Raw genomic sequence first — 26,370 nt, 5'->3', positions numbered from 1 at the left:
TTGTCAATGATGTGATCTTTGAAGACCATGGGTTACATTATGGACTCTCTTTTGATAACTTTATATCGCAAAAATTTTCAGATTTTTGCAACAAGCATGACTATTGAATCGAACTATATCAATTATTCATGACTTGAACTACACCCCTCATAGCCATCCTAGCGGCGATCTTGAGTTCAAGTAGTGGCAGCCCCTCTTCCTGCAAGATTAGCGCTCACTATCTGTCGCCTTAGCCACGATCGTTTATACCGTCTCGAAAAGATATCAGTGCATAATTCTTCATTAATCCCAGCGTAAAAAAAATTAATGAAAAAATAGTCATGAAAGTATCCTGACTCTTGCCATTTATTCTGCTAATTACTGAATATCTAATGTCTATGCTGATGACCTTCCTTGGTCATCACTATCTATCAAAGTTGTGTATGTTTTCGTTCCGCTTAAGCTAGAACACGCATGGCCATTTCAAAAGTTGCGAATGTGGCACCATTAACTGGCAAAGATCTGAACATAGTAGGTGCAAAACCCTTTAAAAAGGCTGACGCTCCTCGAGTTCTGTAAATGGCTTTGGCGACTTGTACGACGTTGGTGCCATGAACTGGTAAGTGTAGCTTATCGGCTTGCATTACTGACTTGATCACATCGAATGGGTACGTCATTGCCCAAAAGAAGGCACCAGAGATGGCACCAAAGCCGCACACTTTCCAGGTTGGAATATCCTCTCTTTTGATGCCCTTGCTGATTTGTCTGTTGGTCAAAGCTTCGTATGTGAGGAAATAAATACCAAAACCATGGGAAGTTCTCAACATGGTGGCTGTAAGTCCTCTCATAAGAACGCCTCGCTTGAGCAGTTTTTTGAAACAGTCAAAAGATCCGCTAAATTCGCCTGCGTTCAACGATTTGGTTTGTATTTGCATTCTGATTCTTACATGCTCGATCGGGGTCGCCAAAAAGGCGTTGGCAGCACCACTGACTGCACCGCATGCGTAGTACTGAGGAAGTGAGAGACCTTGGTTTGGATTATTACCGTTGCGTACGTGGAAGTATTTTTTCATCGCCTCATTACAGCCAAACTGACAAGAGACACATGCGCCAATCCCCAACAATGGTGCCCAGGTACCTTTGTAGAATGCAAATAGACCTTCGTCCTTGATAAGGTTCTTGATTACTTGATAAGCTGTAGAATCTCCCTGGGAAGTTTGCAACCGCACTTTGGTTATATCGAATGGCTGTCCAACAAGAACTTGAGCCACACCACTGATGGTCCCGGCCAAAATATCCTTTGCAGTTCTTCTAAAACTATGAGCCCTCTTGTCCTCAATGTCGTCAACCACTTGCGGTGTGGTGAAATCTTCCGACATCGCCAACTTATGCCCTCTCTTGGTTATTCAAGAAGTTGATCAGCATTTCTAGATCGAAATGTAGTCCAAAATCGGGCCTCATTTATGTATTTGTTCATCTCATCGCAGAGCATCTTGAAAAAATCTTCAACATCGGTAACAGAAAACCGTCTGCATCGGTTTTCGAAGTGCGACGATAGATAGTGCTTTAAATGGCAGTTGGTATAAGAAGATACAGCATTAGCCGATCAATTTAGCGGAGCGTGTCTGTTGATAGCCTAGCCGGCTCTTGATAAGGCATTTCTTGCATATGCGATCTTGAAATATAAACAAGTTTATATAATAAATATCTGATTGTCCTTATACGGCCAACTATTCTTCTTCTTCCTCTTCTTCCTCTTCTTCTACGTCGTCGTCGTCGATCAAAATCCAGTCTTCGAAGCCGTCATCGAAGGTATTTGCGAGCTTTCTTTCGACCTTCAGGAGGTTTTTCTCTTGGCTGATAATTTTCATGAATTTCTCGTATTCCTTATCAGTCAGCAGACAACTATCCAAGGTTTTCGCGAGTGCTTCTTTATCAATGCCAAGACCAATGAAAACAATTTCGTTACGTCTATCACCATGAGGTTCTTCAAATTCCTGGCGAATAATCTCTGCGGTATCTTCTGGGATACCTTCGAGGCCACTGACATCAAACCATGGGATACCACCTTTCAAAGTCAACATGAGACCAGCAGATGACCATTCACCCCTCATTATGTGTCTTGTGGCTAACCAGAAGAACCCCTTCGATCTAAGCAACGGTCCAAAAGGTGAACTTTTCTTGTTCTTTAACAATTCTTCCTCGCTAACTTCATCTTCTTCTCCGTCTTGGTCCTCTTCTTCATCTCCTTGTTCATCTTTTTCGTTAGCAGTCTCTTCTTCATCTTCTTGTTCACCTTCTTCGTTGTCGGTCTCTTCTTCTGCCGTTGGAGTTTCTTCAATGATAAAGAACTTGTCCTTTAATAAATAATACAACCTTTCTGGATGAAAAGGTCTTCTTGAGTTGTAAACAAAACTGTTGACACCATACTCTTCAGTCTCGGGTTTTGGCGTCAGGACACTTTTAGTCTTATCACCAAAACCTTCTCTCAAGGTCATTTCGTGGATACTTTGCAACCAGCCCGCCGATGAGGAAGCTTTTTCGAAATCATACAAACCGGTATTGATAATTTCTTTAATTGGTACTTTACAATAGTCTGAACGTAGAATCTTAGCTACCGGGTTCAAGCTGCTAATCATCTTTCCGATCTTCAACAGATCATTCTTCTTGACTCTAGAGACCTTGTTAATGATGATAACATCCGCGAATTCGATCTGGTCTACCATTAGATTGGTCACTGTACGTTCCGACTCATTCTGACCACTCTCACCAAATCTTTGAGCTAGAAATTCAGTTGTCTCGATGTTTGATAGGAAATTTGCTGCGTCCACGACAGTGACACAAGTATCGATCTTGGCGACTTTCTCCAAACCACCGAGTTCGACCACCCGTTTCAGTAACAATTCTTCATTCTCTGGTATACCACCTGGGGTATCTAGTAAAGCCTGTGAGAAATCAGTCGAGAAGGTCTCTGCTACTTGCATAGGCTCGGCAATACCGGTAGATTCGATAACGATATAATCAAAAGCACCCTGTTCGGATAAACCTAGCAATTCTTCAAGCAAATCTCCTCTTAGAGTACAACAAATGCATCCGTTTTGTAATTGAATCAGTTTTTCTTCTTGATTGGAAACTTTATGCTGCTGGACCAGTGCCGCATCCACGTTCACTTGCGACATATCATTTATGATAACAGCAATTTTCAATCCATGGTTCTCAGTGAGAATTCTCTCCAAGAGAGTGGTCTTACCAGAACCCAGAAAACCAGAAAGAATTGTAACAGGAATTGGCTGTCTTTGAGTCATTGTCATCGCGCTGGTCTTCTCGAACCAAATTGGATGCCATTAACACAGAGGGCATCTTTTTATACTTGATTCATTTGAAGGGTCCTCATTGAATTTTCCATACCACAAGCTTCTTCAGCTTCTATATTTTAACCTGTAAGGTACCGCCAAGACAAACGGCCAAGATAAAATTTTCATAGAACCATAAAGGTTATAGGCAATGGTCTTCATATAACATCAGAGCCATTCGAACCAGAACTACTAGAATCTTGAAAATTTTTCATGAAAGTGAATACAGCTATTTTTTCGTCCAAACCCTAGCATGCAAAGACTTGGGGGAAATAGAAGTTGATAATTTACTGAACGATTGAAGCTTTTCTCCATTCGGACTGATAATCCCTTACAGTAACAATCTTCATGGTTCTATGTGACTCACTTAGACGGAATGACACCCCAAAGCCAAATTTCTTTTCAGAATTTTCGACCCACCTTACAACACTTTAGTCGCCAACATAACTGCGACAACCTCACAATTGAGCACATTGACCCAAGGATCCTCTATTCAGGCCATCCATCTTCATCGGATATATCACCAAGAGTGATCTACGGCATGCCCAAATTGGGCAACCACAGGCACATCATGTTCTATTTGGCCACCAAGTTACCCAAACAGGCCATGCTCAAAGCCAAGACACGTAATTGGGGGCTTAAAGTGGGGTTTTTCCGTCATCACCTTTTTGCCGAATTTGCGGGGACAAGGAAAAACCGCTATGGTCTGATTTTTCCGAAGATTTAGCGAGGTTTTTCCGTCAAGTCCTCCACAGTAAATGGTTGGATATTGAGCAATTGTCGTTTACGACCATACATGTCAGTACTGGAATTACGAGCAGTCTAGGCTGGGGCAATTGCCACGTAGTTCTGTAATATTCCCCGTTTTTTGGAGAGTTGGGATCTACTCGAGAAAAGGCGAAGTGGTGGCTGTTGAAATCTGGGGGAATTAATATAAAGTATGGGGAGATCTACTCTGGCTCTTCATTAGATTCTGATATTTTTTTTCAATTGCTAAAAATATTTTATATCAGCAGCAATCAAAATATGATTTTCTCTAGTTTGTGCTACCTTGCTGCAGCGTTTAGTTGGCCGGTGCAACTTATATTGGAAAAGATTTCGATAATGATGACTCTGATGATGTGAGTTATTCTAATTTCACACTAACCGAAAACCGTCCTTTGGTGCACTTTACGCCTCAAAAGGGTTGGATGAACGATCCAAATGGGTTGTGGTACGATGCGAAGGAGGAACTTTACCACATGTACTTCCAGTACAACCCAGAAGACAATATTTGGGGTTCACCATTGTATTGGGGTCATGCAGTCTCTGATGATTTGACTACTTGGGAAGAAAGAGGTATTGCCTTAGGACCAAAAACCAATGACTCGGCGGCATTCTCTGGTAGTGCTGTGGTTGATGTCGACAACACTTCTGGATTTTTCAATGATACTACTGACCCAAGACAAAGAGTTGTGGCAATCTGGACTCATAACGCACCTGACAAGCAATCCCAATACGTTAGTTACTCTGTTGATGGTGGTGACACTTTCATCGAGTATGAGAACAACCCTGTGCTAGATCTGAACTCAACTCAGTTTAGAGATCCTAAGGTTATCTGGCACGAGGAGACTAAGAAATGGATTATGATTGTTGCTATGTCTCAAAAATACGAGATTGCAATTTATTCTTCCGATGACTTGGTTGATTGGACATATGAATCTGCCTTTGGTAATGCAGGGTATTTGGGATTCCAATATGAGTGTCCCGGGTTGGTTAAGGTTCCAGTCGTCCAAACGGAACAAGGTGGTTTGACTGTCTCCAACTTGACTTATCCAAACACCACTTCTTACAACAGCACTTATTTCAATGCCACAAACACATCGACTGTGAACAACGAAGCTTGGGTTATGTTCTTGTCTATCTATCCTGGTGGCCCACTAGGTGGTTCTGCTACTCAGTATTTCATTGGTGATTTCAATGGTACCCACTTCGAGCCATTTACGACCCAAGCTAGATTCTTGGATCTAGGTAAGGACTATTACGCCGTCCAAACCTTCTACAATTCTCCAAACGCTGATGAAGTTTTGGGTATCGCATGGGCTTCTAACTGGCAATATGCTCAAAATGTTCCTACCTATGAGTGGAGATCTTCGATGTCTTTGGCCAGAAACTTCACCTTGAGAGAATATTCGCCAAACCCTGAGTCGGTCCAATTGAACTTGAATAGTGAGCCGGTCTTGAACGCCAACCCAGTGGAGGCCCAAAATGCCACCTTTTCCTTCGAGGATGAACTTCTGTTGATTGACAATGAATTGTCGGGAAATTTCCCTAGCAACATCAGTGCTACAGCCATCGAATTTGAAATAGAGTGGTCTGTTAACGAAATCGCATTCAACATTACCGAATTGAATGGATTTGTTTTAAGTTTGGCCACCGATGATTACGATGAGTTCTTGACTTTTGGCTACGAAGCTAATGCGCAATCATTCTTCTTCAATAGAGGTAACACTGAGGAGCCTTTCGTCTACGCTAACCCATTTTTCAACGAAAAACTATCTGTCTATTTGGAGCCATACTCGACTTCAAGCAACGGTACCAACACTTACAAGGTTCATGGTATTGTTGATCAAAATATTGCAGAATTGTATTTCAATGATGGTTCAGTTGTTAGCACCAATCTATTTTTCACTACCCCAGGAAACCAACTAACCTGGTGGTCCGTCGATACTAGTATCGATGGTGGATTCAAACTCGACAACTTCACGATCAGCGTCTTGGACGTTTGAACGGTCATTTTGGAAGTCTTCACGATTGATGATGTACGATTTACGACAAATTTTTGATACCTTTTCGCACATGTAGTGCTTGTTCTTTTGAAGTATAGATACATACCTCGATTAGCTTTTATTTTTTACTGACGCATTAAAGCAGTTACTATTAATTTATATTAGATGAATTATTAAATCAAATTGTGAGTGAAAATAAATAACAACCGAAGATGTTTCGAGAAGGACGGTAACTTCAACTACCGACCCCGCCGCCACCACTGCCACTATTCGACCTCTCCTTCCTTCTCATGTGCTCAACGTACTGAATCAAGAGCCCCTGACATGCAAGGAGTTGCGTGGTCCATGGAACGTTCTCTATTCCATACGAGGTCACATCTGCCCTTTCTCCAACGTACAAATTCGCACGTTTGGCGTACTTATGTGGTAAAGCATCCCTAAATGTTCTAGTGTAGTGAGCAATGGTAATATTATTGGGTTTCCTTCCCTTCTTCAATGCTTTCTTCTTCTTTTTAAGTTCAGGATCGTCTAGAATACTTGGAACACAATCATCCAAGATCTGAAGCTTATAGTGATCTCTATTGTATAGAATAGAGGCTGGAACGTACCAGCGTAAATTTGAGTCCCCAACATGCGTATATAGGTCCCGATTGGCGAATGAACGCTTCATGATACAATTATGGCCCAGACCGTTTCCAAATGGAAACACTAGTCTGTACTCGGTCTCCTTAAATGACTTGTACCGATAAATCTCACAAAACGGCACTTTATATACGCAAAACTGACCATTTGCAGCTACAACTTCATGTTGCACAGCCGGAGGAGGACTGTTGGTACTTAACAATAGGAACTTGAAGATCACAAATGTTGGTGAATTACCAACGACCATACCAAGGGACGGTAATCGAAGAACAAACTGCAAAAGTGGAACCCCCATACCCTCAGCACTCAGATGTTCAAAATCACCACCTTTGACTTTGAATTGGTCATACGAATTTTCACTTGGAAACAGATAGTACCCTATTTGTCCAAATGCCTTCACTATCGGCATATTACGCCGTCTATTGATCTGGAATTGCGGCTCAAGTGACCCATTATTCTGACAGTCGACGGCGAATTGATCCTCATTCTGGAAAGGAGTCTTGAAAGGATTTACCATACCTTACTTAGGCTCCTAACCGATTCGACTCAATGAACTACTCGGTCGAGCATCTTATACTCAAGGCTCCCGATGGCTTCGCCGCGCCATGACGTGGTTGGCGCAGTATCAATTGGCACTCCTTTCTGCCTATGAAGGCACAGTTAGAACAATACAGCCAAGATTTACACGTTTAAGAAACGAACACCTGCCCCCCTCGAACATCTCATAAACCTAATCTACCTATTAGAAAAGAACAGTAAAAAAAGAAGTACGCGCTACAGCAGGGTCTCGCCTCGGCAGCACGGCTCCTGCAATTCATTTGGCCTTAGCATTACTGAGAGATCCACGAAGTTTATCTTCAAAGTTAGCGGATTGTCGCTTGCCGATTCCTGGAATGTAGGTGCACTTTCATCATTTTTTGTCAAAAATTTTCAATATTTCGCCTAATTGGCAAAGAAGTGACAGTAATTTCTGTCGCCGTAGCGGAGCGTTATTTTATGCTTTGAAGGCTAATTGCACCCCACTGGAATGACATCTATGCTTGGAAAAGAGCTCTAAAAAACTATAAAAAGTACTAGTATTGATGGTAGAATTTTGGGGAATTTTATGACTACGGAACAACGCAATGTCTGTGGTAAACGGTAAGGAACAGACAAAGTTCGAAACTGCGAACAGTGAGCTCAGCTCTCACACGCATGAGGATGCTGGTGAAGAAAAGGATGCCGGTGTGCATAATATCGAGGTTTTTACAGCGCAATACGATCATATTGGCTACCGTCTTATGTTATTCTTCTCGATCTTTTTGATATCATATGCTTATGGGTTGGACCAGAACATCCGTTATACTTTGCAAACTTATGCAACAAATTCTTACTCTCAACACTCTTTGCTTGCAACTGTGAACTGTATTATTGCAGTGATTGCCGCTCCAGGTCAGGTGTGTTTCGCTCGTGCTGCTGATATCTTTGGTAGATTCACAGTGCTGATCGTTGCAGTTATATTCTATGTGATGGGTACGATTATTGAGAGTCAAGCCACGAATGTTTCTCGTTTTGCTGCAGGTGCTTGTTTCTATAGACTTGGTATTACTGGTCTTATGTTGATGATGGAAGTTATCGCTATGGATTTCTCGAATTTGAACTGGAGACTGTTGGCATCATTCGTGCCTGCTTTACCGTTCATTATCAATACCTGGATTAGTGGTAATGTCCTTACTGCCATCGGGACCAACTGGAAATGGGGTATTGGTATGTGGGCTTTCATCTTGCCACTTTCGTGCATCCCATTAGGATTTTGCATGCTGCACATGAGATACTTGGCACACAAGAACGCTAAAGACCAATTGAGAAGTGAGTTTAAACTTTTTAAGACAATGTCGTGGTACGAGTACATTGTCGAGGTTTTCTTCTGGAGACTGGATTTCCCCGGATTGATCTTGATCTGTGTTACTTTTGGTTGTATCTTGATTCCATTCACGCTGGGCGGTGGTTTGAACGAAAAGTGGAAGACCGCTGGAATCATCGTTCCTGAAGTTATCGGATGGGTTGTGGCCTTGCCTCTCTACATGATTTGGGAATCCAAGTATGCCAGACACCCATTGACACCATGGAAATTGATCAAGGATCGTGGTATCTTTTCTGCTCTAATCATTGCATTTCACATCAACTTCATCTGGTACATGCAAGGTGACTACATGTTCACCGTGCTAAGAGTTGCTGTCAATGAATCTAACTCCTCCGCTCAAAGAATTACCAGTCTGTACTCGTTTGTTTCTGTGATCACTGGTACCCTTCTCGGTTTGGTTATTGTGAAAGTGAGAAGAACCAAAAAGTTCATTCTTTTCGGTATCGTCTGCTGGTTCATTTCTTTTGGACTGCTGGTCCACTTCCGTGGTGACTCGTCTTCACATTCCGGTATCATTGGTTCCCTATGTCTAATGGGTTTTGGAGCAGGTTTTTTCACATACACAACACAAGCGTCAATCCAAGCCTCGACGAAACACCACGAGAACTTAGCCGTCATCACTTCTCTCTACTTGGCCACTTATAACATCGGTTCCGCCGTTGGTGCTGCAGTTTCCGGTGCTATCTGGACCAATGTGCTACCAAAAGAGATCGGCAAGAGATTGAACGACGCAACTCTTACACAGCAAGCTTATTTGGAGCCATTGACATTTATTCTCACTTATACATGGGAAACCATCGAGAGACAAGCGGTTGTCCTCGCTTACAGATACACACAAAAGGTCTTATGTATAGTCGGGCTATGCTTCTGCGCGCCATTACTATTCTCTGCTTTCTTACTCAGAGACCACAGATTGGGCGATGTGATAGCATTGGAAGATCTCGATGAGAAGAACTTGGCCGAAGATGAAGAGTCCGGGAAGTTCTGGGGCAAATACTTTCGTTTCGCTAGAAAACATGAGGACTAAGTACTAAGTACTAAATAGAATCAAATTTGATATTTATGGGGTCAAATTATGGAAAAGGCCACTATTCATAGCATCAGAAGCATAGTTTAAGTAAAGCAGGCCCATCACGTGACTGTCCTCCACTATCAGTTAGATCAAGTTCTTGTATCTCTCCTCCTTTAAACAAAGAACTTACAACAACAAGACAGACATAACAGTAAACAAAGTAATTGGAGACTAGAGAATGAAATAGTACGTTGGAGTAAGATAGTGTGGCAAGAAAAGCGGATCGTTGGTGAACCGGTGAAGCGAATGAACTCCAACTCGACTCGAAGTGGGATGTTCTTTAAAATGAGGAGATCTATACTTTGTTGAACCTAAAGGATAAGTTGCTAGAGCAGGGCCAGTGCATTGCTGACGCGTTTTAGCCTTGCAAGGCTGCGAACAGGGCCAATTAAGCTCTTATTAAATGGTTATTGCTGTTGGAAACATGCACGTGACCTCCGGCCCCACGCCCAGAGGCCGTGTGGGGGAGTGGGATGGAAGCGTGGGACCGATAGTCCGGGGCAGCGGCCGTTCGATTCCTGTGAAGGGCACCGGTTTCCCGTCATCCACTTGTAGATCCTGGACCCCGCCATACAGAACTTATAAAAAGGCCCTGTATGATGGCATGGATGTCGAATTGTATCTTCTGGATCAGATTGACCATTAATCAATGCCTGTTGCACCTCTAAAATTATACCATAACCCTTCGCTTCCAGCCGAGAGAGCTCAGGACGCTCTCGACGATGCTGCTCTCGAGCAAATTTATAGCAGAGATGAAGAAGTCGAATATAGGGACCATGATGATACTGATGATGGAGATTTTAAAGTGAGTGTGCGTGAATACGCGGTGACTCGTTTCACTTCGTTGTTGCATATTCATAAGGTTAGTGCGGAAAATTTGAATCCTATTCCAGAATTGCGTAAGATGACTCTACAGAATTGGAATTATTTTTTTATGGGATATCTGGCGTGGCTCTGTGCTGCATGGGCCTTTTTCTGTGTTTCTGTGAGTGCTGGTTCGCTCAGTAAGCTTTACGGTAAGACTACACATGATATTACTTGGGGTTTGTCGCTTGTTTTATTCGTTAGGTCTGCAGGTGCGATAATCTTTGGTACCTGGACCGATCGTTATTCGAGAAAATGGCCTTTTATTACCTGTTTGTTGATTTTTGCTGTGGCTCAATTGTGTACACCTTTCTGCGATACTTATAGCAAGTTTCTGGGAGTACGGTGGTTGACTGGTATCTCTATGGGTGGTATCTATGCATGTGCATCTGCGACTGCTATCGAGGATGCACCAGTCAAGGCCCGTTCGTTCTTGTCGGGGTTGTTCTTCTCTGCATACGCGATGGGGTTCATCTTTGCAATTATCTTCAACAGGGCTTTCTCCAGCGTCGGCGGTTCAAACTCGTGGAAGATCCAGTTCTGGTTTAGTATGTGGTTACCACTTTCGCTTGCGGCATGGAGATTACTATGGCCAGAGACAAATTATTTCACAAAGGTGTTGAAGGCACGTAAGCTTATTGCGAAGGATGCGATTGAAGCTAATGGAGGTCAGCCTTTACCCAAATTATCTTTCAAGCAAAAATGGGTCAATATTAAATCTACCGTTAGAAGACATTGGGTTCATTTCGTTTACCTAGTGCTACTGCTTGTTGGACCAAACTACTTGACACACGCTTCTCAGGATCTACTGCCAACAATGTTGCGTTCCCAATTGGGATTATCTGAGGACGCGGTTACTGTGATCGTCGTTGTTACTAACTTGGGGGCTATCTGTGGTGGTATGATCTTCGGTCAGCTCATGGAAATTACCGGTAGAAGATTGGGGCTTATCATCGCCTGTACCATGGGAGGTTGCTTCATCTACCCAGCATTCATGCTACGTACGAAAGAGGCCATCTTGGGAGCTGGATTCATGTGTTACTTCTGTGTCTTTGGTGTCTGGGGGATTTTACCCATTCACATGGCCGAATTGGCTCCAGCAGACGCAAGAGCTTTGGTCTCTGGTTTGGCTTACCAATTAGGTAACTTGGCATCGGCTGCTTCGGCTACGATAGAGACCCAGCTGGCCGAAAGGTACCCTCTAGCTAGAAACGCCGCTGGTGAAGTCACTAAGAATGATTACGCAAAAGTTATGGCTATTCTTACTGGTTCAGTCTTCATCTTCACTTTAGTCTGTGTCTTTGTCGGTCATGAGAAATTCCACCATGATTTATCTTCCCCAACCATGAAAAAATACATCGATCAAGTGGATGACTTGGAGTCCGATGGTGTCTCTGTCAGTGAGTACGTTACTCAGGAATTGAAGAGTGCACCAATGAACTTTTCAGAATCCAACAGATCAAAGGCCTCTGACGAACAAGTCGAAATAGCCTGATTAATATTCTATCATTTCAGCATTGCATAAATTCCAATCCTTTAAATATATTCCAATATATGATCTTTATACTATTTGACAAAAATTCATTTAGAACTATCCAATAAATCTTGCGTATCGCGAAAACTCTTCATCTGCCTTCAACATCTCCATATCCTCCCTTCTCAATGAAATTGCCATGCTAATCTCTCCATTTGGCGCCTTGGGCATCAAGTAGATCAGACCTTCAAATGGCGTAAACCTTGGTCGTCTCACCGATTCTGGCTTTCCAAGACTTAGCCCAAAATCCATGCCCCAGTAATTAACTTTGGCCCAAGAACTAAGTTGCACGTCACTGCCAGGATTCAAACCTGGTGTGAGAGAGATGGATGCCCTGTCAATTGTTTTAGCTATAGAGGTTGCGAATTCCCGTGTGCGACTGCGGAGCTCATTAGGATCCAATTTTGAACGTAGACCAGCTGCGATGACGCCAAGCGGTGCATCTGCAATGCATTGCACCCTCCCACTGTGGTATGTCATGATTTGAAGAAGTCCTGGGTAACTTTTGGGTACTCCAACAGCAGATCGCACATCGACGGCTCGGCAGAACTTGGTGTTGTCAGAGGCATGAAGCCGGTGGATACGTGCTTTAGTGGTAGATTTCCAGATAAAAGCGCTCACTGCATCATCAGTGGAGATGAATGGGGTGGACTCATCCTTTGTTTTCTCTGCTTCAACTTTCAAATCATGGAGTGATCTAGCATCGAAGGAGAAATAGGCCCAAAGAGCATCGCTTGCTGGAGCAATTGGACGACTGTAAGTACCAGCGTCTTGTTTTGGCTTGTATTCTTGACCCAGTAACGGAACAACCTTAGTCCGATTCAGATTGTTGGATGCTAGCTCTTCCTCTGTGAAAGGTTCGTTTCTGCACGCCTTCGATAATAGTCCAATGACTTGGCCTTGGCCCACCATGTCCATGGCAGCATGCTGGCCATTATAAGTTAAAATGAGACCTCCTTCGATCCAATTTACTTGCACTAGAAAGACAGCGTTGGGTTCGGATGACTCACCAGCAAGAGTTCTTCGAGGAGCAATGAGCTCTTCTTCGAGCATTTTCATGGGGAACTCTGCATCTCTAAGACGTTTGATGGTCATTTCATTTCGTAGATCTTTAACGATAAGAGCGGGACTCTTATCTAGAGGTGTAATCTGGTAGCCTTTTCGGTCGACCTGTCCTGCTATCCATGGAAAGCTATCAGATAGCCTCTCCAGGCCCTTTGCCAGGGTATTAATGATTTCTTCATGAAGAGATGCATCAGGAACAGAGAAGCACAAGCTGACTTGAGTGTAGATTTGCAAAAGACCAGGTTGTTGGCCGAGAACGTCTAGCTCAAGCTCCATCGTGAAGATCAAATCGATGAGGGGTGATATCGAGATCTTGACCAATTCATTATCTGGCGGCTGCTAAAAACTCGTAAGTGGTGAGTATACACTGTGCATAACGGCTTATTCGATTAATATATTCTAATTTTCTTTTTAATTCAATATCGTAAATCCTTTGTCAATCATCGAACTTTTTTCATTCTTTTTTATTTAAACTTCAATATAATTTACAAACAAATCTCATAAGTCATCGAACACTACTCCTAACGTGGAACCTCTTCACCGTAATAGTTTTTATCGTTCAAATATTTCAAATCCTCAACAGGTCTTTCACCTTGAGGAGTGATTCTAAAGGCGTGTCTGTGAACTGGTTCTTCCCAGTCCACCACAGCAGAATGTTGAACTCTACGGTTATCCCAGATAGCCACAGTATTTGGCTCCCAGTTTGCTCTTAATTGCAAATCATGAGTACGACCCACTATATCATATAAGAATCTTAGTAGAGCGTCAGATTCTGGTTTTTTCAACTCGACAATTCTTCTACTGAAAGATTCGTTAACAAACAAAGCTTTTCTCTTCAAAACTGGGTGGACTCTCACCAATGGATGAATGTGTGCAGTTGGCAATCTTCTTTGGACACCACCTGCTCCTTTAGAGTTTTCAGCTTGCTCGTAGGCGCTGTGAATGACGTGAAGACCGCTGATGAATTCTTGCATAGTTGGCGAAAGCCTGTCAAAAGCTTCAAATGCATCAGCAAACAACGTGTCACCACCACCGTTGGGACCTTCCAGAACATTGAAAAATGTGTAAGATGGTGGTTGCAACTCGTAGGATACATCAGTATGCCAGAAGATTGAGCTTATATCCTGTTCGAAAACCCTTTCAAATTCCTTATGATCCGGTCTACGATATGTGATATGCAATTCAGGAACGTTCTCTGGATGACCACTAGTTTGATGCACATGCAATTTACCGAAATGCTTAGCATAATCCACAACACCTTGAGGACCAGCCTTAGAGAAATCCTGGTCTCTAAAAACAACAATACCTCTTTGTGCCACTAGCAAAGCCAACTCATCCTTACCTGCATCGGTTAATTGAGAAAGTTGCACACCTCTCACTTCGGTACCCAATTTTGGTGTAATTCTCTTAGTCTTGTATTGATCTTGCAATTGCTCAGGGAACAGGTTTGGGAAACTGGGGTCAGCTCTCAAACCAGGATCATGGTATTCGTGAAATTCTAACGGTGGTAATTTTTCCCTAGGATCCCATGTTGGCAAGAAATCAGGTACAGTAGATTTAGCTCTGTATTCAGAATTAATTCTTAGAATGCCGTCCTCTGATACTTCGTCTTGACCCGCATAGAAATGGGTATCGTAATCACCAGTGCGTGGAGCCTCTTCCGAGTGAACCAAATTCAATTTACCAAATCTTTCGGAGGCTTCAGTCTCAACGTCAAGTTTAGTAGTGGCGGTTTTAGACATTTTTTGATTTTTATTAGTTTTATTTTAATTGTATTATTGATTTATTGAGTAGTAACTCCTAGATTAAGACAAATGTTAGCTCATCAACCTGGCGATTTATATAATTTATCCAGTGAATTGATTGACCGATCCATAAGAGTCGAGTTACTAGCAAGCCACAACCGCAATGATTGGACGATTTGTTAAGCTATCTGACTTTTTCACATGGTATTTTTTTTTCACTTGGCGCGCGAGATCGATAGTTGAACCACAGCTAGGAAGTCAGCGAAGACACAATGAACTGGCATATGCCTGCCTTTTCTAGTATACAATTCGATGCGCTAGTCCGTATGTATGGGTCAATTGAATAATGTCTGACCGGTGCAGTTTTAGGGGGTGTTGTAAGTATCAAGAGAAATGGATTCCGACTTGGTGAAAAGCGTAGAGTAATTTCAAGAAATCATTTTGGTCACACTTACCTGCTCTCTTGTCTGCGAGCTCTGTCTCTTGTAGCACTGTGTTAATCTTAGACTTTACCACTTCGAGCATTGATCCTTTCGTGTCGTCGACCATTTCATTGTTCATAGCTAGGTAGGTCTTGTAATTCTTTTCGAGAATCTCTAGGATCGTCGAAGATTTAAACCCCGCGGAGATGGTACGATTCTTTCTCACAAAAACAATTCTCAGTAGACCATCCCATTCGTTGTAATCTACCTGTGGTCTAGGGTTTTTGACTTCGAGTCTTACGACACTAGACTCAACTTGTGGTGGTGGTCTGAAATTGTTCTTCCCGACTTTCATTATATGCGTCACGTTTGCCCACATCTGTACATTGGCAGAAAGCCTACAATAAAGCGAATCGCCCGGTCTTGCAATCAGTCTCAAGGCAAATTCTCTTTGAAACATCAGAATGGACACTCTAGGTGGTCTAGGCTGATTGATTAGCTTAAAAACCAATGGAGATGAGATTTGGTATGGAGTGTTACTGATACAAATATCAAAATAGGGAAGTTCGGTCTTCATGAAATCACCGAGTAAAATCTCCAGTTTTCTCTCAACAGGTGTTCCGTGCACCCTCTTGGTCAATTCAGCTGCCATTCTTGGATCCATTTCCACCGCGATAACATTCTTTGCTTGCTCTAAAATACGTACGGTCAAGTTACCAGTACCAGGACCCACTTCTAGCACAGTGTCTGAAGGCCTGATCTGAGCTTTGTCGACAATTCCCTGGGCTATCAGTGGATTTTTCAAGATATGCTGACCTAAGTCCGTGTTAAACTTGAACACAGAGCTTAAATGTTTTTCAGCATCAACTTGCTTTGAAGTTGTTGGAGCTCCCGAGTATTTCTTCTTAGCTGCCTTGCCCATTTCTAATAGTGTTAGTGTAGTTTAACTACCAGATCAATTGACCAGGCTTTAAACAGCTTCATGAGATGAGATGAGATGAGCTCCAAAAATTTTCAGCGCTAACAGTAAGAATCAAAAAAGGTCACGTGAGAGACATCTATTGCATAGATTTTATAGCTGTAATGAGAGCTATAATAGCGATTTCATGGTCATTAATCCGTTTATTATCTCGTTGGTATTTATTGGTTAGAATAATTTACAAATTTTGAGCGGAATTGGTGGAAGGGGTATCAGTTTTCGTGTATCTTGAAATTTAGTTTCCTTACAACTTTGTCCTTGGGGATATCATCAGTAGTGCGAGAATTAGCAGCAGGTGCTGCGTCATTGTTGGAGATTGTGAAGCATTCTCTCAGCTTTTGGTCTCTTGGCGGAGTGACAAAAGTCGGCAGAGTCGTCCTGCGACTGTAATGCAATGTTAAGGGAGCTGTTCGTGCGAACTGGGGTCGTTCCACGTATCCTTTGTGTTCTTCAATACTCAGATCTTGCAACGGTCTTCTAATGGATTGTCTCTGGGCGGTTTTGTTCATATTCGCAAGCTTAGTTGGGGACATATTTTCTTTCACAGCGTCGAAATCATTCTCATCAACGCTCAGGGAAGACTTTTTGGCTAGTGACATGTGTTTCATTAGAGCTGCTGCACGCTCTGATGGTGTTTCCTCATGGAATGTGAAAGCACTTGTCTCTGCACTCTTCTTGGGCGAAAGCGAAACACTCCTCACTGGGCTGTTATTCAGGGCGTAAGTCAAATCCACCTGGCTCTTCTTGCTGGGAGAGGTGTGGTTCGAAAGGGAACCGACTTTATGTATACTACTTGAACTTGGTCTTGCATTAACGTTCTTGCCAGCTAACGCAGTCCTCTTCTTTACCGGTGAACCCATACTCATATTGTTTGACCGTATTCACCACCGAGCCCTAGTCTCTAGATAAGCAAACTGCTTGCAATATATATTTGAACACTGCTCGAAAGATCGTGATCTTCTTCTATTCCAGTAACGCGAAAGCTTATAAGACGCGTCAGAATGCTTAAACTAGGTAAAAAAACGAAAGAACAAAACTCGAAATTTTAAACGCAATTGAATGCTCATTACGTCTCAATTGAGTATGCTAAGTCAATGCTAAATCGATCTTGTAAATATGAAAAGAGTAGAGAAAATGTAGAGCTCGCCCTCCATGCTGTAGAGCGGGATGTGCCGGTATCCCGGCTTCAAGTATTGTAGTCGTAAGCACGAAGTCGCCAAAGAAATCTCTCCAGTTTTGACTGTGAATCTGACGAATGCGAAATCTAGTGATTTGAGTGTTGCCGACATATTCATGCCCCATACCGGATTGAACCCGTTGTCTTTGCAGTTTTCGGTCGCAGCCGACATGTTGGAAAGCTTGAGTCCGTTGTCGACTGTCGAAGAAGCAGCAGGCTCTTCGTCACTGAATAGTTCTGCAACAACGTAGGGGGCAAAGGAGGACTCCTTGCCGTCCTTTATCTCAGCTGGTTTGGGGAGGAGTTGTGCGGAGAGAATCTTCAATTCGATCTTGCTGGGATTCTTTCTCAACTTTTGGTACAATTGCGGAATCTGTTGAACTTTAGACACAGTCGGGAGCAATTTGGCCGGTTTCAATATGTATCCTGAGTGCGCAACACCACTTTTTTGACTCGACAGTTGGAACATCGCAAGGTTGATCTGCTGGCCGAGGTCGTTGGTTTGCCAATTTGTCGCTACCATTTGGACCCCAAGTTTCCAAAAATTGATCGGATTGAAATTAGAAGATTTATACCTTAGAGCGTGAGGATAGACACGCGTAAGGAACCGGCGATTATGCTTGTCTAGCGAAAGCTCTTGGGTCTTGTCCTTCTGCATGTTATAAAAACTTTTCTCATTAAAGGAAAAACAATGGGCGACAGTCTTGGATTCTGGCAGCGAAAGGTTTCTGAATTTCAATCCGTGAAGCCCACATATGTTCAAGAGATCATCGATCACCTCAACACGCCTTTTCAATGTTAATCTTTTAATCCTACGAATCTTGGAGTTGTTCGAGGTATTGTACAGGTTTTCTTTTCCCTTGTTCCCACTCTCTATTTCAGAATCATATGAAGAGCTGTATGATGAAGAGCTGCTTTCAATGCTGTTCAGGTTCCCTGTGGTACCAGCCAGTGACTTTCGATTTGTCTTTTTACCCTTGAGTACTATCTTGTGCCTAAGCTTCATTGGGGACGGCAAGAAGTTGTCCTTATCATCTGGGTAGTATAGCAGCGATCCAAAACAATTCTGAAAAATTGACGTTGCAATCAACTGGTTCTCCTTGCCACAATTCATTTCCAATGAGATGATAAGGGGGTATGGTGATGTGATAAACGCGTATTTTTTAATTATTTCAACGACATTTATCAGAGGAATCGCAGTTGTTAAGAAACCGTGACATACTACGGGACCAATATCATCATCCCAAATGTCGATTTCAATGCATCGACACCCTTGTTGAAGTACCTGCACATAACCTTCAACGGATGGCCTTTCACCTACTTGTTTCCCTAATAGATAGGTATTGTGCGAGGATGCTATGAAATAATGATTTAATGGTTTGCTATAATCCTCCTCTATCTCCTTTGCATAAGGCTGAGCTCCCAAGAATCTAACAAAATCCTCCTCATCCAAATGCTTTTGCTTAGGGCGCCTAAAATTTTCGAATAGCTCGCACGCATTTTCCTTGGTCAAATCCTCCTTCTGTACATCTCTGATGAAGTTGTAAAACATCCCAAAGTCCATATAATTTTTCCCCAGAGTGCATGATTTCCAAAGGTGATGTACCTCGGGACGCTCCTTCAGTAGCTTAACAAACGTCTGAAACTCATGAAAGTTCAAAAGTCCATTGTGATTGACATCGGCGATTTTAAAGAACCTAAGTAAGTGACTTGATGAACAATAAATGTGGAATTTGTCACAAAGTCGCCTTACGTCCTCGAATCTCAATGTATCTTTGATCTCATCTTCCTTTCTCTCAGAAACCGTTCTATGCCAATGGATATTAGCGAACTTTTCATTATCCGGAACAGAAATACTCTCCATGAGTTCTCTTCTTGATTTCACTAGTCCACAGATACAGTTAAAGAATATCGAAAAATCACTTCCATGCCTTGCCACCACATGCAAGGCCTTCAACTTGTTCGATACTGTATATATAATGGTAACCCAAAGCCCGGCCACCTTATCAGAAACTCCATACTCCTCTCGGTAATTGCTCGCCATATCGCCCGTACGTATATCTTTAATAGAGTCCAGCTCTAATCTTTTGGTACCATCCTTCCATGTGATAGCTTCATTTTCATGTAGTCTAAAGATGTATGGTACTTGTTTTCTTCTACTGATCCTCTTCATGCAAAGTCCCTCTGTCAAAGCTGAGCATGAACTATTTAGGCCTTGAAATACCGCTTCTTTGGAAATATAATAACCGATGACTTCTTTAAAGGAATATGGATATGTCATGGGCCCTGCATGACCAAGGATTATCGATTCCTTTGAAGAATTGGACAACCCCGATCTTTTAAACATGGCTTTGATATTCTTACTCATATTGGCACTACTAGAGCTCGAAAGAGGGAAGGCACTAGGAGGTATACTGACCTTGTGGTCCGCCACATCGCGTTTGTTTATTGCAATGTCATCAACTGATCCTCTTGATGGGCTTCTTCTGAAAGAAACCATTGTGACGTCTAGGGTTATCTTGAAAGAGATCTAAGCAATGCATAGACTTCAAGGATGAGATTTCTTAGTCAGATAGAATGAACAGAAGCTGTTGAATCTCTCTATTTTAAAACACAGGTCTTAAGTAGTCTTCGCGCGACACGATTTATACTATATAACAATATAAGCAATTTAGCGAGTATTTCATAATATTATTACATAGAATATTTAATGTAACTCAGTTTGGCTCACATCATTCCAGATGATAATAAGACTGCCCTGGGTGTTGGCTGGTGAAGAAATTGACCTTCGGTTGGATAAGGTGTCCAAAGCTGTGTTAGTTTAGAGCGTGGAGTTACAATTGTAGCGAGGGAAAGAGTAGTATTTGGTAGGGTTGGTATGCGGCTCCCTCGGCTTGCGTAATGCTGAAATTTTTCTGATTCTAAGGATTCCATGGATCTCGAAGTTGGGCTTGAAGAAGTCTCAAAAGCTTCAAAAATGTCTTCCGCACTGCTGTGCTGGCTTGAATACGGTAGGAGAGGTGCAGTCTTTAGAATGAGACCCTCAGTTGGCATATTTCGCTCCTTGGTAGGTGATTTCTCATAGAAGGGATTAACTTTAACCGCAGATTGTGGAGTACCCTTTATTATCACAGGTTTGATATTCATTTTTTTCATGAGAAGAGCTCCAAAATTGTTTCTCTGTGGTCCAGGGCCATCAGCCGAAGGAGTAGAGCTCTTCACTTTAAGGTCTCTGAGTTGTTGCGTTAGTGATTGGATATCAGCCTCGTCGCATCGGGAATCAGATAAAAGCTTATCGCTCACGGGCCTGATATCAAGCCACTTTTGAGCCAAAGTGTTCGTCTCGGATGCGACTTCAGCTTCTAGCAATGAAAACTCTAGAGCTCTGTATATGACATTGAAGGTCTTGGTTATCGTCTTGGTTTTTTTTTGTAACTGTTTCGTAAATTTCTGATCGATTTCACGACTATAACTGTAATCATTGTTTGCAATTTTATGCTGGAGCATTTGAACCTCCTCCAAAATCGAAGAAAGTTCGTGATTTAGGTTCCTGAATAATGTCGTCCATCTCTTGTCTATCAATTCGCTTTTCAACTCTCTGATTTCGCTAACCATAAATCTGAACTTGGTCGACAAATTTTTAGCTCGATCTTGTAGAAGAGAGCTCATGAACTCCATATTCGATACATTGCGATTGCCGAATTCAGCAATTCTCTCTGGTAGAATTTCCTTGAGACTTTTCTCAATAGGTGGTACACTACGTTTAAGAGTCAAAAACTTCCTGCACAGAGCTTCCTCCATATTAGAAAATATAGGTACCTTGACCTCAGAATTTTCGCTATTTGACGACAAGAGGCCCACTAGTTGCTTTAAAGTGAAAGATGGGGTATGTCGTACCGGTGAAGAGAACCGTTCTTCCTGAATCTCAAAGCACAATTCTATATTTTTTTCAATGACACTCTCCAAGGCTTCTATATGGTCCACTAAAATTTCGCCAAACTCCAGAGATACGTCGAGGATACTCTTTCTAGAGCGTGTCCAAGCTTCCATCCTAACTGCCATTTGGGTACAATTTTCTATTAGGTCAAACAACGTATCGAAATCTTGATCACCATCCAAAGTGCTTATTCCTTGCTCTAGTATATCCAGCAGATGACATAATGCTGATTCAATCTTTTTACCTGTTCTCGTAATGGTAGGGAATATGCTCTTTGAATCTCGTAATAGTAGTAGCTGTTGATTGATTCGATCTTTTGGGACATCCAGAGTGAAAACCAGGGGTAAATTCTGTTCAATACTTTTCAATTGCTTCGATAGATCATGTATTTGATCATGACCTGCGCTCGTCAGCGATGTGGTATTCTCCAATGCAAGCGATATCCTTTCAATCTCTAAAAGGCTAGCACTGACCAGCTGCCCAGGATGCACCGAGTCATCCAGATCAGACATTGCCAATGTTCTCACCAGTTCAGAGGTTTCAATTGTTGATGCTATGTTTCTGTGTATTGCTTGATTTCGCTTGATATCGCTTGATTTCGCTTGATATCGCTTGATTTCGCTTGCCTATTTCGACATCGCGAGTTTGATCCAAATTATTATTACCATTAGTATTCTTATTACTACTGTTATTTTAATCAATAGAAAGAAACTACGAATTGTGAATAGTTAATGAGCGGGCGATATGTACAAATTACCTGTTAGATGATATAAATGCTTATCCGAGTGTATGAGCCAAATTTTGTGCGCAGGAATCTCGAAGGACCGAATGCAAACTTCTTCCTTGTAGCTTTAGTTCACGATATCTTTATTGGTTTCCCTTCAGCAGTTACGTCCTTGAGAATTTCCTCTACTGAATCATCATGTGCTTCTTCAGGAGCATTTTTTTGATTTGCCTCGTCTTCAGGCTGCTCACTGGCGTTTGGAGAGTAAGACGATGAAGAATTTTCGGACCTACTGGATTTCTCATTGAGTAGCTTGGATAGCTCACTTGATGGGTCGGCAAATAGTTCCTTGAATTTACCAGTTTCCACTACTGATCCGTCGTTACCCAAAACAATGATATTTTCGGATCTCCTGATCGTACTTAGACGATGCGCTATGCTGACGATAGTCACAGATTTACTCTTCATGAGCTGACCGAACGTATAGTTAATCGCGCCCTCACTTTCGACATCCAAAGCAGACGTTGCTTCATCGAGCACCAAGATGGTTGGTTTCTTGATCAGTGCTCTAGCGATTGCAATTCTTTGCTTTTGTCCACCACTTAGTAAAGCACCCTGAGGTCCTATAACTGTGTCATAACCGTGCGGAAACTTCACGATGAAATTATGACAGAAACATTGCTTTGCAACCATTCGTATTTCCTCCTTCGATGGCGTTTCCGTAAGACCGTAAGTGATATTGTCCCGTAGCGTACCGGACATCAGAACAGGCTCCTGTTGAACCAAACCAATATGACGCCTCAAAGATTTGATGTTTAGTTTACTGATATCTTGACCATCAATGAAAATCTGACCGCTGGATGGATTGTAGAAACGAAGCAATAAAAGGGCAATAGTTGATTTACCACGCCCCGAGGGACCAACAACACAGACATTGGAACCCGCGGGGATCTTAATGTCCATGTCTCTAAAAATAACGTTTCCGGGTCTAGTTGGATAACTGAATGTGACATCCTTAAACACAATCTCACCTTTGCCCGGTACAAATTTCTTTCCCGTAGTAGGCTTTATTGATGGCACTCGGTCTGTTAATTCAAAGAGCCTCGTGGCGGCACCAACACCTTGCATCAATTCCGAGTAGAAACTTGTCAATCCAAACACAGAGCTTCCGGTGTACTCTGTATATAACATGAATGCTGTTAGATCACCAATTGTGAGACCTCCCTGCAAAACAAGGTACGAACCGTACGCCAATACAACCAAGAAACTGATATCACCCAATGAGCTTGTTGCTGTAAAAAACTGGGCGTTGATGTAAGCTGCTCTTTTACCCACATTGAAAATGTCCCGGATTGCATGGCTATACCTGTGAATCTCTTTTTGCTCAGCAACAAACGATTGCACAGTTCTAACTCCACTCAGTTGTTCTTCAGAAACCCTTGTAAGTTGACCAGTCGCTTCTTGCAAGTCCGTGGAAGTATCTCTAATCTTTCTACCAAAGATTGAAGCGCTAAAAAGGACAGGTGGTGTAAACAGTAATAGTAGCCCCGATAATTGGGGAGATATGGAGACCATCATACCCACACCAACACCACCACATATGAGCGCTTTAAAACCATCAGAGACTTTTTGAGTCATGGAACGCGAAACTACATAAGCATCTGAACCGAGTCTCGAAATCAGATCACCGACCTTGTGCCTATCGAAAAACTCCGAATCCTGGTGAATTGTCTTCTTGATGACATTGGCACGTAATCTAGCCACCACTCTCTCACTTAAAATCCTCAATAAAACAATTCTCCCATAGTTAGCTACTATCCCGAAAACCATCAATGCGGCAAACCCACCTAAAAATTCATAGATTGAATAACCCATGAAGATCGGTGGTACGTCTGCCATTGATATTGGACCGTCTTTCCCTTCGTTGGTCTCTAATCCTGTCTTTAACACGTCCAGTATCATACCAATGACTTTCGGAATGGTCATCCCGATGCCACAAGATACAGTCAGCAACGTAATAGCTATCACTAGTAGCTTCCAATCTGGCTTGGCGAGCATTAATAATCTCACAACATCTTTCAAACCCGATTTCTGTTCTGCTTCCTTCGGACTCTTAGCCTGTAATAACCTCACACTACTTGTGAACGATCTAGTCAACGGTCTAGTAGTCTGAAACTGTATCTGACTTAGTGGACTCAATTGACACCTCTTAGAGATCACTGACCTCACCGATGGTTGCACAATAGGCAATCGCCTTACAAGCGGTGTAAACCGCCTCAGGATCACTGACCTGGCGATCGATGGGGAAGGACCCATCAGCAGGGACCCAGTACGACCTATTATCAGACCCATATTGACTGTGGATGACCGCTTGCCCTATAATAACCAATCTTCCCAGTTGAACAAAAAAATTGGAAAATCGTACTAATTGGAAATATGTATAGTTTTACTTATAGATGTGAATATTTAAAGCCCGATAAGCGTATAGCTCATTCTTGCAATGGAACAGAGTCTGAAGCAGCTGAACCTTTTTCGTACTTGACGTATCTAGCGTCGGTCTTTGATCTAGCCAATACTCTAGCGTCTTGCAATTCTGGTTTCAAAGCTGCACGAACAGTTCTGGCAGCAACAGACAAATAAGTGTTGTAAGTCAAACCGGCTTTTCTCCAGGCAGCCATCTTGATATATATTAGCGATTAACTGTGGGGATTGTTTCAAAAGTGTTGATAGTTGGTAAAGGTCCCACTTTGACCAACTTTGAAGGCCCCTCAGTAAGAAAATTAACTTCAACAATTGGCTCGTTCGATATGATGAGCGGTGAGAAGCGCTCTTTACAAGATTATTAGTCAACCGCACTGAGTGTTAATTAGCTAGCTACTTGTTCTATTACTTCTACTAATATTGAATCAATCTGGATGCCAGAATTCCAGATTCAAGGGAGTTGTACAGTAAAGCTTGTTTAGACGCCTCTGAGATCAATTCTAGAAAACCCAAAGTTAAGATACTAGGTTGATATGCCGATGCCAATTAATTCTAGATTTTAACTCGAGATGCATTTAACTCGAGTGCCGAGTGTGCCTTTTTCGATTCAGGAAAAGCTATTTGGTAATAGATATCGTTTGCGAGTTAGCACATTACTCCTACTTCGCTCGTGACCACTGAGCGTACTTGTGTCATCTTGATCGCAGTCATTTCTTGGAAAGGTATTCGGTTCAATCTTTGCTTGGTTGTGTGGCCCTTAGAACCGGACCTACTTTGGTTTTTCTCAGTTGCGAGTTATCATTCCTCATATTGGGTTTGTGAGCCATTTGGTTCTAATGCTAGTCGTCCTTGTAGAGTGCTCATCGCTTGTGACTGGCGATTACAATAGCAATGTCAATTTGATCTGCAGCAGCATGATGTCGAGAGAACGAAGCATCTAGCCAGCTACTTGTTGGCTTAGGCCCCGGAGATGACGTTCCAAGTAAATTACTGAAGATCGTTCTGAATGGGCAGACATGGTTTTTGCGTGGAGTGACCTCTTTTTAATTCCCCTCAGAGCGATCGATATACAACAGATCAATGGGAAACAACTGCCTGCTTGGAACCTTCTTCTGAGTTAAAACGGTCTCCCTACTACCCCAGGGAGAACTGCGTGCTATTCTAGTTCATCGTAGTGGTATTTAGTGCCGTTTTATGGCGTGTGGAAAGTATGCGAGTGATGGTCTAAGAAATCCAACTGCCCACTAAATCGTTTGCCAATTCCTCTAATCGCTTCTGTCTCAAACGTCATTGTGAGATCCCAGGTATTGACATATTCATGAACATGGTGCATAAATCAGCCGAGAAGAGCCTCGCCATTCAGCCCTGCTGTGGGCTTATTATTCTCAGTACTAGCACATAAGTGAGGGTTTCCAATCATAGGCAGTATAATCCAAAATCAACGGTGTGATACTAAAGACTTAACCACGTCAAAGACCATATTTTTGACTCTCGCCAAAGGCAGTTCCAGAACAGTTCTAACTTTAATCTTTTACTGATTTAAAAGCGCTTGAAGTAGAGTTTGAATACCAGTGCGACAAAACTCTTACAATCAGGTTTAAGAACATTATAGAAGGACTGGCACAGCTCAATGGGATGAGGTTAAGTTCTTTTAAAACCTCTTGAAATCTTCTTAAAGCTTAACTTAGCCCTACCCGGCCGATTTTGATGAAATATTTTAAAGAC

General features: G+C 42.4%; 14 protein-coding genes across 14 annotated transcripts; 3 read left to right on the top strand and 11 right to left on the bottom strand.

Moving 5' to 3' along the window:
- Window positions 1–437: 437 nt before the first annotated feature.
- Window positions 438–1,358, bottom strand: TDEL0G04780 (uncharacterized protein; the record flags this gene model as incomplete). Its single annotated transcript, XM_003683008.1, has 1 exon — window positions 438–1,358. The coding sequence occupies one exon, from the start codon at window positions 1,356–1,358 to the stop codon at window positions 438–440; it is 921 nt and encodes a 306-aa protein (XP_003683056.1).
- Window positions 1,359–1,709: 351 nt separating this feature from the next.
- On the bottom strand, window positions 1,710–3,290 carry TDEL0G04770 (uncharacterized protein; the record flags this gene model as incomplete). The annotated part of the gene is made up of 1 exon (XM_003683007.1): window positions 1,710–3,290. The coding sequence occupies one exon, from the start codon at window positions 3,288–3,290 to the stop codon at window positions 1,710–1,712; it is 1,581 nt and encodes a 526-aa protein (XP_003683055.1).
- Window positions 3,291–4,522: 1,232 nt separating this feature from the next.
- Window positions 4,523–6,100, top strand: TDEL0G04760 (uncharacterized protein; the record flags this gene model as incomplete). Its single annotated transcript, XM_003683006.1, has 1 exon — window positions 4,523–6,100. One exon carries the CDS (start codon window positions 4,523–4,525, stop codon window positions 6,098–6,100), a length of 1,578 nt encoding a protein of 525 aa, XP_003683054.1.
- Window positions 6,101–6,335: 235 nt separating this feature from the next.
- Window positions 6,336–7,259, bottom strand: TDEL0G04750 (uncharacterized protein; the record flags this gene model as incomplete). The annotated part of the gene is made up of 1 exon (XM_003683005.1): window positions 6,336–7,259. One exon carries the CDS (start codon window positions 7,257–7,259, stop codon window positions 6,336–6,338), a length of 924 nt encoding a protein of 307 aa, XP_003683053.1.
- Window positions 7,260–7,866: 607 nt separating this feature from the next.
- SIT1 (siderophore transporter) lies at window positions 7,867–9,672 on the top strand (the record flags this gene model as incomplete). Its single annotated transcript, XM_003683004.1, has 1 exon — window positions 7,867–9,672. One exon carries the CDS (start codon window positions 7,867–7,869, stop codon window positions 9,670–9,672), a length of 1,806 nt encoding a protein of 601 aa, XP_003683052.1.
- Window positions 9,673–10,366: 694 nt separating this feature from the next.
- Window positions 10,367–12,076, top strand: JEN1 (monocarboxylate/H+ symporter; the record flags this gene model as incomplete). Its single annotated transcript, XM_003683003.1, has 1 exon — window positions 10,367–12,076. The coding sequence occupies one exon, from the start codon at window positions 10,367–10,369 to the stop codon at window positions 12,074–12,076; it is 1,710 nt and encodes a 569-aa protein (XP_003683051.1).
- A 96-nt stretch (window positions 12,077–12,172) lies between these two features.
- Window positions 12,173–13,456, bottom strand: AYT1 (acetyltransferase; the record flags this gene model as incomplete). The annotated part of the gene is made up of 1 exon (XM_003683002.1): window positions 12,173–13,456. One exon carries the CDS (start codon window positions 13,454–13,456, stop codon window positions 12,173–12,175), a length of 1,284 nt encoding a protein of 427 aa, XP_003683050.1.
- A 245-nt stretch (window positions 13,457–13,701) lies between these two features.
- Window positions 13,702–14,922, bottom strand: TDEL0G04710 (TauD/TfdA dioxygenase family protein; the record flags this gene model as incomplete). The annotated part of the gene is made up of 1 exon (XM_003683001.1): window positions 13,702–14,922. One exon carries the CDS (start codon window positions 14,920–14,922, stop codon window positions 13,702–13,704), a length of 1,221 nt encoding a protein of 406 aa, XP_003683049.1.
- A 387-nt stretch (window positions 14,923–15,309) lies between these two features.
- Window positions 15,310–16,269, bottom strand: DIM1 (putative dimethyladenosine transferase; the record flags this gene model as incomplete). Its single annotated transcript, XM_003683000.1, has 1 exon — window positions 15,310–16,269. One exon carries the CDS (start codon window positions 16,267–16,269, stop codon window positions 15,310–15,312), a length of 960 nt encoding a protein of 319 aa, XP_003683048.1.
- Window positions 16,270–16,538: 269 nt separating this feature from the next.
- ACM1 (Acm1p) lies at window positions 16,539–17,186 on the bottom strand (the record flags this gene model as incomplete). Its single annotated transcript, XM_003682999.1, has 1 exon — window positions 16,539–17,186. The coding sequence occupies one exon, from the start codon at window positions 17,184–17,186 to the stop codon at window positions 16,539–16,541; it is 648 nt and encodes a 215-aa protein (XP_003683047.1).
- A 237-nt stretch (window positions 17,187–17,423) lies between these two features.
- Window positions 17,424–20,003, bottom strand: PLC1 (phosphatidylinositol phospholipase C; the record flags this gene model as incomplete). The annotated part of the gene is made up of 1 exon (XM_003682998.1): window positions 17,424–20,003. The coding sequence occupies one exon, from the start codon at window positions 20,001–20,003 to the stop codon at window positions 17,424–17,426; it is 2,580 nt and encodes an 859-aa protein (XP_003683046.1).
- Window positions 20,004–20,230: 227 nt separating this feature from the next.
- On the bottom strand, window positions 20,231–21,952 carry KAR9 (Kar9p; the record flags this gene model as incomplete). Its single annotated transcript, XM_003682997.1, has 1 exon — window positions 20,231–21,952. One exon carries the CDS (start codon window positions 21,950–21,952, stop codon window positions 20,231–20,233), a length of 1,722 nt encoding a protein of 573 aa, XP_003683045.1.
- Window positions 21,953–22,296: 344 nt separating this feature from the next.
- Window positions 22,297–24,516, bottom strand: MDL2 (ATP-binding cassette permease MDL2; the record flags this gene model as incomplete). The annotated part of the gene is made up of 1 exon (XM_003682996.1): window positions 22,297–24,516. The coding sequence occupies one exon, from the start codon at window positions 24,514–24,516 to the stop codon at window positions 22,297–22,299; it is 2,220 nt and encodes a 739-aa protein (XP_003683044.1).
- A 137-nt stretch (window positions 24,517–24,653) lies between these two features.
- Window positions 24,654–24,842, bottom strand: ATP15 (F1F0 ATP synthase subunit epsilon; the record flags this gene model as incomplete). Its single annotated transcript, XM_003682995.1, has 1 exon — window positions 24,654–24,842. One exon carries the CDS (start codon window positions 24,840–24,842, stop codon window positions 24,654–24,656), a length of 189 nt encoding a protein of 62 aa, XP_003683043.1.
- Window positions 24,843–26,370: the final 1,528 nt, after the last annotated feature.

The sequence above is a fragment of the Torulaspora delbrueckii genome, chromosome 7, assembly GCF_000243375.1.
Source record: "Torulaspora delbrueckii CBS 1146 chromosome 7, complete genome".
Classification (NCBI taxonomy): Eukaryota; Fungi; Ascomycota; class Saccharomycetes; order Saccharomycetales; family Saccharomycetaceae; genus Torulaspora; species Torulaspora delbrueckii.
The sequence above is the reverse complement of the archived record's forward strand: the minus strand, read 5'-3'. Positions and strand labels throughout refer to the sequence as shown.